Here is a 14,989-nt window from a genome sequence, read left to right on the forward strand (position 1 = left end):
TATGTTGTACACGTACATCATTGTGCACACGAGTGTTTATTAACTGATGCGTGGCCGTGGCACGTGTCCAGCGGACCGTCTCTGCGCGTAAAAGCGCCCGCCGGGCTGGAGGAAGTTACTGTGCCGGCGCGCGTTATTCACCGCCCCGGAAAGACTTCGTCCGAGCCGGCGCTTTATTTTTTATTTTTATTTTTTTTTTTTAAATCTCTCGCGTTATCACCCACGCTCGGGTCCACGGCGTGCCGATCCTGCCAGCGTTCGCACCGTAACAGGTAAAATCATTTTTTAATCTGCCGCGGAATAAAACGTGCGCCCTTGCGCGCCACCTTTCGGCCGGACCGCGCATTGCACCCAGTTCATTCAAACTTAAGGGGTTTTCTTTTCTTCTTTATTTTCTGTGGAACTTCTGCAATCATGCCACGTGCACCGTTCGTACGAACATCTCCCTCTTTCTATGCCCTCGGTGGAAACGCACAGGGACGTTCATCGCCGTGCGAGGATGAGTCGAGTGCTAAAGCTCCTGTAAGCTCCACGGTGTCAGTGCTGAGAAGGGTTAGTGGCAGGGGCGCTGCTCGTCTGGTCAGCGCTCATAATCGCCGTGGCCGTGCGTAGAGGTCCTCTCTTCGTCCTTATCCGTCACGAGCTGTTGGCATGGCGTGTGCTGTCTGTCACCTGTGCCCGGGTGCGAATGTCCACGCTGCTGGGCGTGCTCCACCTCCTCAGCACATCATTTCATATGTAATTTCCAGCCAGTTTTATTATAGATGAGCAATTAAGTACATTTCATTTACATTTACAGCATTTATCAGACACCCTTATCCAGAGCGACTTACAATCAGTAGTTACAGGGACAGTCCCCCCCCGCAGACACTCAGAGTTAAGTGTCTTGCTCTGGGACATGATGGTAGTAAGTGGGATTTGAACCTGGGTCTTCTGGTTCATAGGCGAGTGTGTTACCCACAAGTAAATCATTTCAATCACAACATTTTTTCCCTTATATCATTCTGCATTACATGTGCCGTTTGCTTATCTGTCTAGGACTAAATGAACGTGAATTACCATTTGTTTTCTAAATTGCAATATTAATTTACAGTATTTACCAGACGCCCTTATCTAGAGCGACTTACAATCAGTAGTTACAGGGACAGTCCCCCTGTGATTATTGCTGTGAAACACTGCAGCACAGCACACGGTGACACAATGAAATGTGTCCTCTGTATTTAACCAACACCCTTGGTGAGCAGTAGGCAGCCGTGACAGGCGCCCGGGGAGCAGTGTGTGGGGACGGTGCCTTGATCAAGGGAACCTCAATGGCACCCTGTCGGTTTGGTATTCGAACCGGCAACCTTCCGATTACGGGGCCGCTTGCTTAACCGCTAGGCCACCGCTGCCCCCGCAAAAATATTACGTATGTGAGCACAGCCATAGTAATATACTCGAGTTTAATTCACATGTGGGCCCAGAGATGAACCGACTGACCTACAGTAAGCACTTGCCAGATTCTGAGCCCTCATAAAAAGCCCGGGGGGGCTCGTGTTTGCTGAGCACCTCTCTTTGAACTGCAGCATTTTCCCTCTTTTTTGTCGCAGGTAGTGGAGCTACAGCCGTGGTGCAGGCGGCGCTCTGCGTCCCGAGGCAGGAGCGCGTAGCCATAAAGAGAATCAACCTAGAGAAATGCCAGACCAGTATGGACGAGCTGCTGGTGAGTTCAGGGACGAATTCAGGCCACCTTGCAAACTGGACACCCGGAGGCCTCTGACGCCTGCCGATTGATCGGCTTTTCATTGATCCACTTCGTATGTGGGTCAGAGCGGCTTGATGGATGCCTGTCGGTGCATTCCTGGAGTGGAAATGTACTTTTAAGTGATGTTTTTGCACACCAGTTGCCATTCTGAACACTAAGCTGAGAGTATTAAAAAATATGCTAGTAAACAGAATGCATTTTGGTGTCCTTCTGTTGTTTTTCCATTGAACAGAAAGAAATTCAAGCAATGAGCCAGTGCTACCATCCCAACATCGTCTCGTACCACACTTCATTTGTGGTAAAGGATGAACTTTGGCTAGTCATGAAACTTCTGAGTGGAGGTATGTGTGACTCGATGACTTGATTTATTAATTACAGCTTGATAAGTGAAATTAATTACAATGAAGCCCATGCCCTTCGTGTGTGCATCTACTTGTCGTTTCTAAACGTGGATGCATTGTGTATCTTTTCAACTGTGCAGGGTCGGTGCTGGATATTATAAAGCATATATTCAACCAAGGGGAGCACAAAAACGGCGTTTTGGATGAATCCACGATCGCAACAATTTTAAAGGAGGTTTTAGAGGGCCTGGACTATCTTCACAGAAATGGACAGATTCACAGGTAGGAAACCGAAAATTGCAACCGCTGGTCTAGCACCCCTGCTGGTTGGCTGCAGTACAACTTTTTTTTTTCAAAAATGACCGCCCATATGTTTTGAGTCTTAATTCCATTTCGCATCCGCAACTTTGCAACCCTTATCCCATCTCCTGCTTCAAATTTGACAACTCAATTCAGGAATTTGGCCTCGTTCCCTCAGAACAGAAGGCATCAAACATTTTTTTACCCGTCAGAATCTCCTGCCAAATGTCATTACAGTCCACTCATTGATTCAACCGGTCCCCCGAGATGAAGAGGAAACTCTTGCTTAGCAGTGCACTATATAATTCATTCACAGCTAGGATTCAGATTCTTGCCATGAGAATATTATTGGACAAATTCTTGGGAAGTCGAGCTTTGTAAAATTGCTATTCCTGCCATCACTGGGGAACATTGGCTTTGCATATGATTTTTATGACATATTTCTACACATTTAACTTTTTAGCAAAACTCATCCACTTATTGCTGCTGTTTTGTACAGAGTACGCTTAATAAAATGCCACCTTGGCATTTGTGAACTTCATGTCATGGATTTCTATAATTAAACTGGTGTTTTGTGGATTTTGTGAACCGGCTTGATCCCCCTGGGCGGAATTTTCCAAATTGCACCAGTCAGTGAGGCTAATTAACAGTGGCAGATAAAAATCAATGGTGTCCCACTCAACAGATGGACATAGTGGGAAATAACCCTTTATCTGCTGTTGTTGTTCGCCTTTGACTGCAGGGACGTGAAAGCTGGAAACATTTTGCTGGGAGAAGATGGATCTGTGCAGATAGCAGGTTTGTGAGTGACCAAATTGTTGCTATATAAAACTTGTGCTTTGAACAAATGGCCGTTCAGATATGCATCTGGGTGACACTCATTTGTGGGACATTTGTGCTGCATGTACCCCTACTTGTGCCCCCTAAGAACGAAAGGTCACTGGAGATCAATAATAAGTGATCTCTTTTTTCCTATGCCGCCCTAATGGGTCCTGATTGGTTAATATATAATGGGTAATATATATATATATATATATAATATGACTTTCAGTCACCAAGTGGATTAATGAAGTTAACAACCCCCCCCACAAAAAAAATAATTTTGTTAACTTTGAAGAAATAAATTATCACAACATAAAATGAAATAGTAATTTCAGCATTTATCATAGTAAAACTAACATATCTAAAAGAGAAAAACATACGTATCTAAAGTTGCAAAAAAACATTAAAAACTGGAGCACTTTATACTGTTGCCTGTTTGTTTTCTCTCTAAATGTTCATTTAAATGCTTAACTAACCTGTGGAATATTATGTATTGCAACCTACAAGCAGTAACAGCACAGACGCAATAAATGACCTTTCAGTCACTCACCGCCGACTGGCGGAGTGCAGCGCAAATTGCAGGTTTTGACATTCTGTGGTCGACTAAACGTTTCCTCTGTGGATGTAATCACAGGTACTGAATTGATGTCTCAGTTCGGGACGGCAAGCATTCGTCTAATTGATTTCTGAGGAAAGCGCTCATTGGCTTTATTCACAGATAATTCTGTTTATGTTTAATAAACGCTTGCAGCAGGGATTTTTTTTTAAGTAGGTTATTTACCCATCAGCCTACCATAAACTAGGCTAACAGGCTGAAAAAGTTGTGTCACCCCACTCTAAGGCTCAATACTATTGACGTTGGTTATACAATGCTATTTACTACTGCTGACCTTTTCTCGCCTTGTGTGGTTTCGTATGGATTAGGGCTCAGTCGATGCTTCGTTACAGGTTTTACGTTGTTACTGGTGAATTTCTGACCCTTCTTTATTCCGAAAAACAGATTTTGGGGTCAGTGCATTCCTGGCTACGGGAGGGGATGTGACCAGACACAAGGTCCGGAAGACATTTGTGGGAACTCCATGTTGGATGGCACCGGAGGTGATGGAACAGGTCAGAAATCACCATGGACCCAGCGTCTGTTTTTGTCATAGTGTGATTCTGAAACACTATGGTGGATGAAGCCTAGTGGGTAACACACACTATGAACCAGAAGACCCAGGTTCAAACCCCATTTACTACCATTGTGTCCCTGAGCAGGACATGTAGCCCTGAGTGTCCCTGTAAGTCGCTCTGGATAAGTGTGTGGAATTAAAAACAGGATATTGTGATATTTATTTAATACGATATGACATTCTCGTATCAGTGTATACATATAAGCACTCCCATTCTAGGTGCGGGGCTACGACTTCAAAGCGGACATTTGGAGTTTTGGAATCACCGCCATCGAGCTTGCTACAGGGTCCGCACCTTACCACCGATACCCACCAATGAAAGTGAGTACTGTGAAGTAGCTACGGGGCAGCTTCCACACCCCTTTCTCAAGTTGGCATATGACTCAAGTCAAATAAATGAATCATATGTCTTGTTATTGAATGGAAGCACCCAAATGCATTCTAATCATATATATATTACTGAGTACAGAGAAGATATTGAGGACAGGAGCTGGTTTTGCTCCCATGAATAACACATACACAGTTGTACGTTTTCATCTGCCTGCTTCCACTTACGCAAAACCTGAACACAGTTAGATGATATGGAACCCAGACCTGGCTGGTTTGAGATCATCTTCTTTTAAACCAACTAGCCGCAGACCGACACTCCTGTTTTTCTCCATCTCTTGAAGGTATTAATGCTAACGCTGCAAAATGATCCCCCGACGCTGGAAACAGGCGTGGAGGACAGGGAAATGCTGAAGAAATATGGAAAATCCTTTAGGAAACTAATAACCTTGTGCCTCCAGAAGGATCCTGCCAAAAGGTGTGTGTTTTTCTGCATGCTGTATGTCTTTGTTGGGAGACATAAGTATGTATGTATAAAATCTAAGTTAATTTTCCCTTTATTCATCCACTGTTGGGGTATATGATGATATAATGCATCATGCACAAGTCTGTTACAGAAATATATTATAAAACGTGTCAAAACTTTGGTTTTTAATTTTCCGATTTGGTATTTTTTGAAGGAAGATTGTACAGATTTGTTCCATAAAGGTTTCATTTTTCACGTGTGAAGTGGGTAAGTGAAAGTGCATCCCGGGACCGCTGTAAACTCGCTCTGTGACACCACGGACGGACAGCGGCTTCATGTTTTATTTACCGTGAACCGAGAGCCGCACGTTGCAGATGGTTTTCAAGGTCAACCCACAGGAGAGGCGTGCAGACAGTGTTTCTAGGCCCACCGTCGCCGGCTCATTCGAGGTGTGTTAAACTGAGGAGTATAGCACTGGATCTTGGCCAGAGTGATATAAATGAACTCGCATTACAGCATGACCTCACTTAAAGCTGGAGTCCCTCAGAAGGCCTCTGGAGGGTCATTAGACCAGATCCACCTTGTACCTACCTTCAGACCAAGATGCCAGACCTGCCTGTACAATGTCACAGCACCAATTTTCTTTTCCTTTTCTGTCTTCAGGCCAACAGCGGCAGAATTGCTGAAATGTAAATTTTTCCAAAAAGCAAAGGTACTTTAGACCTTCATGGAATCCGATAGTTCAGTGATTTTCTTTGGGCTTGTGTGACAGTCCCTTCTTTGTCTCTGTTTACAGAACAGAGAGTATCTCATTGAAAAGCTGCTGTGCCGAGGTCCCAAGATAGTCCAAAAAACGAAAAAGGTAACAGGTTACTCGTACATATTCATTTCACGCACACGCACACTTGCAAATACATTCAAATATAATTATACCACAATTGGTTCCCATCTGGCATGTGGATTGAGATGAACTCACTCACTATATCATCACTCTATCATCCAATGGATCTTTTTAAATTGAAGCTCTCTCGGAAAGTGTAAACCTTGGTTAAAAAGTTCTTCTGTTCTTCTATTATTTGCAAATTTGCCACAGAAACTACCAGTCCTGAAAATTTGGGTCAATACTGATGTTAAAAATATGAATGTGGCTGATGTTGATACTGAGATCTTTTTCTTGCTTGTTTGTTGGTGGGGTTTGCTCCAGGGAAACACAGAAATCTTGTTAAAAAGTAATTGAACCGTTCACACTCTCACTGTGTCACGGGCAGGGAATGGAGGACCCAAGAATGAGTGGTGGGCACAAAAAAATTATTAGCAAAGTCCCAAAACATTACACAGGATTTGCATCCGCTTGGCACACACATTGGCGCATATACGGCATGCAACGATCAGCATTGACATGATTAGGGCTGATAGATGCAGGCAATCGTCCAGAAGTGAGCTGAGACAGGACACATAAGCAGACAGATAGAGCAGATGAGAGGGTGTGACAGAAGGTGAGGGTAGACAGGACCAGTACACTAGGCGGCGTGACATATAGTATTTTTGAATACAGTATGAAGGATTTAAATCGAACAAATTCATGAAAAGGCCTATAATAAACTTAATTGACATAGATATAATGTATTCAAAAGAACAAACATAAATAGGAATTGCATTTAGAGGTCATTGTTTTGCGATGTACATTTGTGGGTGCAGATGTGTCACTCAAAGGACCCAGGCTATGGTGCTTTAACAAAAAAAACCAAAATTTTATTTAAATACAGATCGAACAAACAAAAAAAGGAGTGAGAAAAGGAACCGGAAAGGCTCACTCACACTGGGGAACACACGCATACCCACACAGTACAAACTCGTGTACACACACACACACTCCACCAACACATAGCAGACTCACATATACCAGGGGTCTCATTGGGGCCCCTATTGGACAGACCAACCATACCGGACATGGAACACTGGTGCAGGGGAGGGAAAACGTCAGGTCGTGCATATAACCACTGTTCCCTGAGGAAGAGGAACGAGGTACGAGGTGAAGACGCCTTCGATTGCACCTATAGGCTGGTGGTGGGGCAACATGGGCGGGGCCATGCCCACCAATACAACCACCTGTTGCCACCATCTCGTCTCAATCCAGTACAGATCGAACAGGCAAATTAGTGTTATACCTCATTGCTCTTCCTCAGGGAAGAGCGAACCTGACGTTCGTTTTCAGTCGATTCACCTGGCACATAACCAGGCCGGATGAAAATTAGTTCCCTGAGGTGCCAGTAAGCGCAGCAGTAGCCACCAAAAAGGAAACCACATCCAGGCAAAATAAAAGTTGCCGCTGCACAGATGTTCCCCACTCACTCCCTGAAAAAGTTCCCAGGAGGGGGACACGGCTCTAGTAGGATGCACCCTAACCCCCTCTGATGGGACCAGTCCTCCATAATTCAATACAACAGACGCATCTGTGGCGCAAAGGTAGCTCCGGCACAAAGGAGTTCAGCTCAAAAGCTAAAAACTGAAAGGTTTTACCGTCACTTTTGGCGAGATTTGGGAACCATGTAACCTTAGTCCTTAGTCCTTAGTCCTGTAACATGTCCTTTTTGGACAGGGACCCATAACATGAACAGAGTGGCGCGTTCATGCGGCTGCAACGAACACTGTCTCCCAGTGCCAACTGGTCCTCTCATGCTAGGAGGATGAAGAAGGCTTCATCGGAGGTGCATGCGCTGGCACTGGTCTACAGACTTTAGGCGGTTGCCTTCCCTTATGGGAAGGATACAGTGAAGAGCCTCTGTTTGTTTCTTCCACAACTCGAACTGTGACAAAATGCCGTTGGGCCGAATAAACCCACTGAGGAAAGCGGCTCATCCGGATGAAAGTGAAAGTGAAGTGATTGTCACTGTGAAACACGGCAGCACAGCACACATGTGACACAACGAAATGTGTCCTCTGCTTTTAAACATCACCCTTGGTGAGCATTGGGCAGCCATGACAGGCGCCCGGGGAGCAGTGTGTGGGGACGGTGCTTTGCTCAGTGGCACCTCAGTGGCACCTTGGCGGATTTGGATTCGAACCGGCAACCTTTGCTAAATGCTGTGAACCAAACTAAATTTGTTCATTGGCCCTGAAGTTTTGTGGAAATTAGGCTGCCAGCTTTGGAGTTGCATGAAAGACATGGCATCCTTGGAAGAAGTAAATATCATTCTCTCGTACGATCCTGCTTTAGCAGAAAAGACATCACTCATGCAGAAGGCAATGTAGTGACAAGCCACGCGTTCAGTGGTGCCTACCGCTCCTTCCGTGCGGAAGCAAGACAAAGACAAATGTGAATTAATGCTAGTGTTTTGGTAACAGGGCAGATGCCCTTAAATGAACCATTTGTATGCTCAGTTGCCTCGGAGTCACACTCAACTGGGCATTAGCAGAATGCGGTGGCCTGGCTTAATGCGGCCCATGCGTCTACCGCTGAGTGTCTGCCAATGGCGGTGCGAGCCAAGCCAATGGAGGAAGTGACAGTGTGGGAGGAGGATAAGGAGTGAAGGATCTGTAGTTCTGATGAGTTTTGTGGCTGGTATTGTGGTTGAAAAAAAAGGAAGGAGGCTATATATTTATAATTAGAATCAAATGTATATAGGCACGGGCACGAGCAATAAAAACGCTATAAATTTGTGCTTTACGTCCACTTTAGATCAACCTATAGCGTTTTTTTTTGCTTGATTGGAGTTATGTTTTCCAGAATGGTGATGATGATGATGATGATGCCTCGATCCACACTAGAATCACTGATTACTATGGCCGGCAGGTATGAAAATGATATCGTTACGGTTACCTGCACTTGTGGGAGATCCACCAATATGTGCAAAGCTTCATGAAAGCTTGGAAATATTCCTTTAAGAGGGAGATTTTGAAAAAAAACATTTTATGGAGATCGAAGAGGGTGATTTTCCCATCCCTCCGCAGTTTCCGAAGTGTCCAGCATTTGTGGTCCTACAGGTTTTAGCAGAAGGTCACGTTGCATTGCCGCAGTCGGTCGGCGAGTCGCATTTTGCCGCTGCGATTGGATGCTATTAGCCGTAGAGGCCAACAAACTCACCTGTCAACCGCTTACTACCACTGTACTGCTGAGCAGTTCCTCCTGGGGGAGTGGTTGTAATTAGCCAATGGAAGATGTGATAAATGATTAACATAAAAAAAGGTTATTCCTAATGCATCCATTTCTACTAGCTAACAATCGTTTTTATTGTTCTGCATGACAATTAAGGAGGTCTCCGTTTTCCGCAAAACTGATTCCTCACCGGCTGGACAGGGTCAAGGGCTTTAATTAAACCCATTACTTGGCATGATAAAACAATACGACCGTCATGTTAAGGAGCTGGTGTGCTGGTGTGGAGTGCTTATGGAGGCACAAGAGCGTCAGCAGCCACTCTGACCTTGGTCAGGAATCTGAGAGCCGTGGCCATTTTTAATCACCGCTCTGAGAGGCTGCGGTAATGCCGCTGTCATCTGAGTGCCGTGTGTGTTGCGGTTGGTCCGAGGGACATTCCTGGGCTGTGGTGGCATTTGTTTGCATCCCTGACCCTCTTCACTCATCCATGTTACATGTTAAGTCCTTGCGGGTTGTTGCCGCGCACGAGTCGAGCTGTCGTCGATTGGTGCCCTTTGACCCCTTATCACAACAGACAGGGGGTAGAATACGGCAGTGGCTCTCAACCCTGCCCTCATTTGTCCACATTCTTGTCATGTTATTGTTGAAACATAAAAAACTGTTTCTTTAAATATTACATTTGGACTGTAATTTTGCACTAAAAAAATGATTTGTGTAGATGGTGGCCTAGTGCATAAGGTTCAAATGCCGAATCGTCGAGGCGCCACTGCGGTCCCCTTGAACAAGTCACTGTGCCCACACACTGCTCCGTGAGCACCTATCATAGCTGCCCACTGCTCACCAAGGGTGATGGTTAAATGCAGAGGACACATTTGGTGTGCAATGCTGTATATATCACAAAAAAAACAATCACTTTTCATTTCACATCTAAAAATAATGAATAATCACAATTAAGAGATAATGATTTTAAATCATTACAATATAGTAACTTTAAATACAAATCTGTGATAAATTTGAAATTTATATCATGCCATGAATAAATTAAATTGGAGTAAGAATCATATGGCCGACAATTACATTTTAGCAACTTTACTTAAGAGAAAATACAAACGAAAACTGTGTGTTGATTCGATTTTTCAAAACCGCATGGATGACATAAAGAACTAAATCTTATATTTCATTAGTTTTTACATCCACTGTGTGTTCCGTGTTTCTGTTTAATAACGGAATAAAACGGGGGCCGTCCTCTGTGCAGACTGGGAAGCCCTGCGATCGGAGACGAGGACACCGGGACCTGGCCAAGCCTTGACATGACGTGTCCAGAAGAGGGCGAGCGTGCTCTTCGTCGTCTCGCGCTGGCATCGGCGGCCGGGTACTGCCGCTGATCCAAGACGACAAATTTCATACGCTGTGGGATGCTGGCAGCTGAGGGTGTTTATGTGATCCATAATTAAACGGAGGAAATATGCAAATAACATTGTGTTACGGCTTCAAATAGAACACGTTCCTACCCGTGGCACAGCCTATGTGCAATATTTATTCTGTTGACATTACTTTAATTTCTTCCCGGATAACGAGCTGCGCATTTCGGCTTCAGATGTTCTTGTGACCTTTCTAACGTGCACCTGCGCCATTACCGTACCGCCGCACGTAAAGCGTGCATTTCTGCATTCGAGTTGATGGAGGAAAATAAGCGCATGAGTGATGATTTGCAGTTTCCCTCGTACACGCGCACACACACACACACGCAGGGACACGCGCAGACACACAGCCTCGCAGGTGGGGCTGACTGGAACGGACTGGCTGTGTTTGTTCCGCTGAAGGACCCGCAGGAGAGTGTGTGGAACCCGGGTTCTGTGTTGGATTCCGAAAGGAACCGCGGCCCCATCAGAAGGGTACAGGCTGTCAGCTTTTGGCTGGTTGATGCTGAGTGGGCTTATTCTTTGATAAAAGGGGCTGCGGGACGTGTCCACGCTGCCTATATGACTTTTTATTCTCTAATGCTTAGCTGAATCTGCTGCAGTTGCTTAAACTTGCAGGTTCACACGTACACTCTAATTTTAAATCAAATTTGACATAACCCGCATTAGTGTCTGCACACGCTACTGTTCAAAGGTTTGGGGTCATTTAGAAATGGCCTCGTTTTTGCTAGGAAACAATGGTTTTGTGCATCAAAAAGACGTTTGAATGGGTCAGAACTCCAGTCCAGACATGCCGTGAATGACTCTGGTATCTGGAAATGGCTGTTAATGATGGAAAATCTGCATACTTCACCAGCAACAGCTAGTCTCGAGTTCCAGCGGAATGCTGCGCTTGTTAACCCAAGACTGACGCTTCAAAGCTCCATTCATCACAGAATTGGTCCTAGTAGAGTTAAAAACAGATTGACGAAACAATAAAACTGGCCAAATTCACACTAGTACAGTATCTAGTGCATCGGCAGAGGTGGGTTTGGCTACATCATTATTTCAAAAGTAGTGAACAGTAGTGTGTGTATAGTGTACGCCTTCAGTAAACAACACCAATGTGAACACTGATAGTAAATGGCAACAACAGGCCGCTCCTCAAGCGGAGACGCGTCGTGGCGACACTTCGCAGCAGCCGGGGACGTTTACTGAAGCTGCCGGTGCCGCTCTGCTTCGCAGGCGCGGAGGGTCCCGGGCTCCAGCGGCCACCTGCACAAGGCGGAAGGCGGCGACTGGGAGTGGAGCGACGACGAGCTGGACGGGCAGAGCGAAGACGCCAAGGCCTCCCCCAGCCAGGTCAGGGTTACTAGCCGTGTAGTCCGGTTTCATGTGAGGTCAGTGTGAGGTCAAATGAAAACCAGGTATAGTCTAGGGACCTTGATCAATTCGAAAAACTTGTACGATTATAATGGTGAAAGCGGGAATTTGCTAAATTTAGATCTCAAGGGGGGAGAACTATATGTGCGTACAACTTTTGTCAAAAAAGACCATTTGACCATTTTGATCTACCATTTAGAAATTGGGAGAAAAACACGTTTTTGGCACCAATTGAAAGTGAAAGTGAAGTGATTGTCATTGTGATACGCTGCAGCACGTCACAATGAAATTTAACCAGCACCCATAGTGAGCAGTGGGCAGCCATGAAAGGCGCTCCGGGAGCAGTGGGTGGGGACGGTGCCTTGATCAGGGGGGACCTCAGGTTTTGTGTGTTCAGTGCTAAATCACACATGGATTTGGTTTAATATCTCAAAAGTTATTTCGCCAGTAGAAAGAGATTTCATTTGACAAGTTCACCCAAAATATGCCACATGGTTGTCAGCCCTCGAAATCATTACACTGTATTAATGTTGAGGCAGATAATGGTGCTGATCTTGTGGAATTAATAATCCAATCTATTTAGCGCATTGAACTAGGCGTGTTGAAATTAATCTCCTAAACGATGCGATGTGGACAATTCTGCATCGATGCAGTGCACAACATAATGGATTTTATCATAATGACGTTGCTTGGTGATCTTCTAGTTGAAAAGTATTGCCGGTAGTGACTGTGGCGGCCTGATCTCCGGGGAGGAGTTCGGCCTCGTCCACGCGGCCGTTTAAAATGAACACCCTCTGAACAGCAGACGCGTTTTTGCTGCGTTCGATTGAAGCAAACTGGCGTTTGCTTGATGCTGTTTAACGCTTGACGCTGTTTTACGTTCCTCGGGATTTCAACAGGGATTTCAGAATTTCCGCAGAAACTGTTGAGTGCAGCGTTTATCGGACGTTATCCGAACGCACAGCCGACCGAACGCTGGTGCTGAACGCCTGAGTGGATACGAACGGCAGAAAAACGCCCGGTGCAGACGTCCGTGTTAACGATTTATTTAAAAAAAACCATCATGAGTAATGAAGAAAGTAACGAAGAAAATTTGATGTGATGCATTGATAATCAATGCACTGATAATTGTAATCAATTCATGAGACCATTGAAGGAAAGATGGATTTTGAAACTTTGGGAATTTTAGGATTTAGTCTGATCTGGCTGCATCAATTTTTTAAATAAGAAAATTAGAAATACATTTTAACTGCAATGTATTTTCAACATGAGATTCAAAGAATGTGGCCTTCACCAACATGCTAACAACATGTTAACTACAATACAGGCCAAAAGTTTGACACACCTTCTCATTGAATGTATTTTCTTTATTTTCATGACAATCTCACTGAAGGCATCACAACTATGAATGAACACATGTGGAGTTCTGTACTTAACAAAAAAAGGTGAAATAAGTGAAAACATGTTTTATATTCTAGTTTCTTTGCTCTGATTCCTGCTTTGAACACTCTTGGCATTCTCTCGATGAGCTTCAAGAGGTCGTCACCTGAAATGCTTCTCCAACAGTCTTGAAGGAGTTCCCAGAGGTGTTTAGCACTTGTTGGTCCAGCTCACCCCAAACCATCTGGATTGGGTTCAGGTCCGGTGACTGTGGAGACCAGGTCTCCACTTTTTGTTAAGTACATAACTCCACATGTGTTCATTCATAGTTTTGATGCCTTCAGTGAGAATCTACCAACGTAAATGGTCATGAAAATAAAGAAAACACGTTGAATGAGAAGGTGTGTCCAGATTTTGGCCTGTACTGTATGGTGACCTGTGTATACGCCTAGGCCACTTCTTAGTTTGTATTTAAGCTCCCAGGTTTGGAATCCTGGAGCATAGCGTAACGTGGAAGGCGTATTTGCAGCAGACCGGATCATTCAGGAAAGAACCGAGGAGCGAAAAGAAGGTGTAAGTCTGTAAATGTCCCCCCGCAGGACGTTTGTCATAAAGAAAAGTGATGTGGCACGCTTGTCGGCCTAATCCCCGCCTTTTACCGCACCGTTTCGGCGTGCCCCGATTCTCGCTCCTCGCTCGCTGGGGGGGGGGCGTGGATGTGTTGTTTTTAGTTTGCAGAAAACAGAGGCGTCCGGGGCGGCGACAGCGGGCCAATTCCGTGTGAACAATGCGATCAAAGACGCAGCGCTCGGCTGACGCGCGTGTGGCGCCCGCGACGGCGGCGTCTCTTGCAGGAGAGGAGGCGCAGCGTGACAAATCACTTAATGAAGCGCCGTTTGCCTCGATCTGCAATTTTCGCTCATCCATTGTTTAGTACAAAATGCAAATTGGCCCTCGCTGATTACCAGCCTCACACTGAGCTGCATTCCCCCCTGCCAGTCATGTGCCAACGTGAGTTTCCTCTCACCTTTCACAGCCTCGGAGGGTCCAGGACGAGAACCTGGAGGTAAGTTGCACATTTTCTTGGTTCCCACTTCTGTAGATTGGGGGGGGGGGTCTTTGAACCACGTAGTCACTGGCGAGTAGCTGCTGAACGACCAGGAGCCCCATACGATGGCGATTTGTACGTTTCTAACGGGCGAATAGTGCGCTAGGGGAGCACTTGAGCGTGCTTCGCTTGCGCAGCGACGGTTAATGACTTCCTGATGTTAAAACATCAGTACGGTGGCACGTCCTCGTGTGATTGGACAAATCGGATTTAGATGCAAATCTGATCTCTGCAGCCATCTGCTGCACATGCCACGGCTTCATTTAAATGTTTGATTGGGCAAATCCCTGCGCCGAACGACGTGGGAGATTTGAATTCAATCAGACCCTTTCGCGGCGCAGTGTCATTAAAGCGGCGTAATAGGTTTGAGGCCGCAGGTCCCATTCGGTTGCGTGGGCCCTCTGAGAAATTGCATTTTCCAGAGCCAAGCGCACGCAGAGACGGCCGCAT

At 45.5% G+C, this 14,989-nt stretch overlaps 1 protein-coding gene across 1 annotated transcript in view; it reads left to right on the forward strand.

Moving 5' to 3' along the window:
• The window catches only part of stk39 (serine threonine kinase 39), a 32,986-nt gene that overhangs the window by 562 nt on the left and 17,435 nt on the right, over positions 1-14,989 (forward strand). Inside the window, exons 2-12 of the mRNA XM_028990251.1 lie at positions 1,590-1,702; positions 1,977-2,085; positions 2,226-2,367; positions 3,128-3,183; positions 4,208-4,317; positions 4,599-4,700; positions 5,051-5,184; positions 5,836-5,884; positions 5,969-6,034; positions 11,914-12,030; positions 14,468-14,497. Of these exons, the coding sequence (XP_028846084.1) occupies positions 1,590-1,702; positions 1,977-2,085; positions 2,226-2,367; positions 3,128-3,183; positions 4,208-4,317; positions 4,599-4,700; positions 5,051-5,184; positions 5,836-5,884; positions 5,969-6,034; positions 11,914-12,030; positions 14,468-14,497 (1,028 nt within the window). The remainder of the gene's footprint in view (positions 1-1,589; positions 1,703-1,976; positions 2,086-2,225; positions 2,368-3,127; positions 3,184-4,207; positions 4,318-4,598; positions 4,701-5,050; positions 5,185-5,835; positions 5,885-5,968; positions 6,035-11,913; positions 12,031-14,467; positions 14,498-14,989) is intronic.

Source organism: Denticeps clupeoides, chromosome 9 (assembly GCF_900700375.1).
Source record: "Denticeps clupeoides chromosome 9, fDenClu1.1, whole genome shotgun sequence".
NCBI classification, from domain to species: domain Eukaryota; kingdom Metazoa; phylum Chordata; class Actinopteri; order Clupeiformes; family Denticipitidae; genus Denticeps; species Denticeps clupeoides.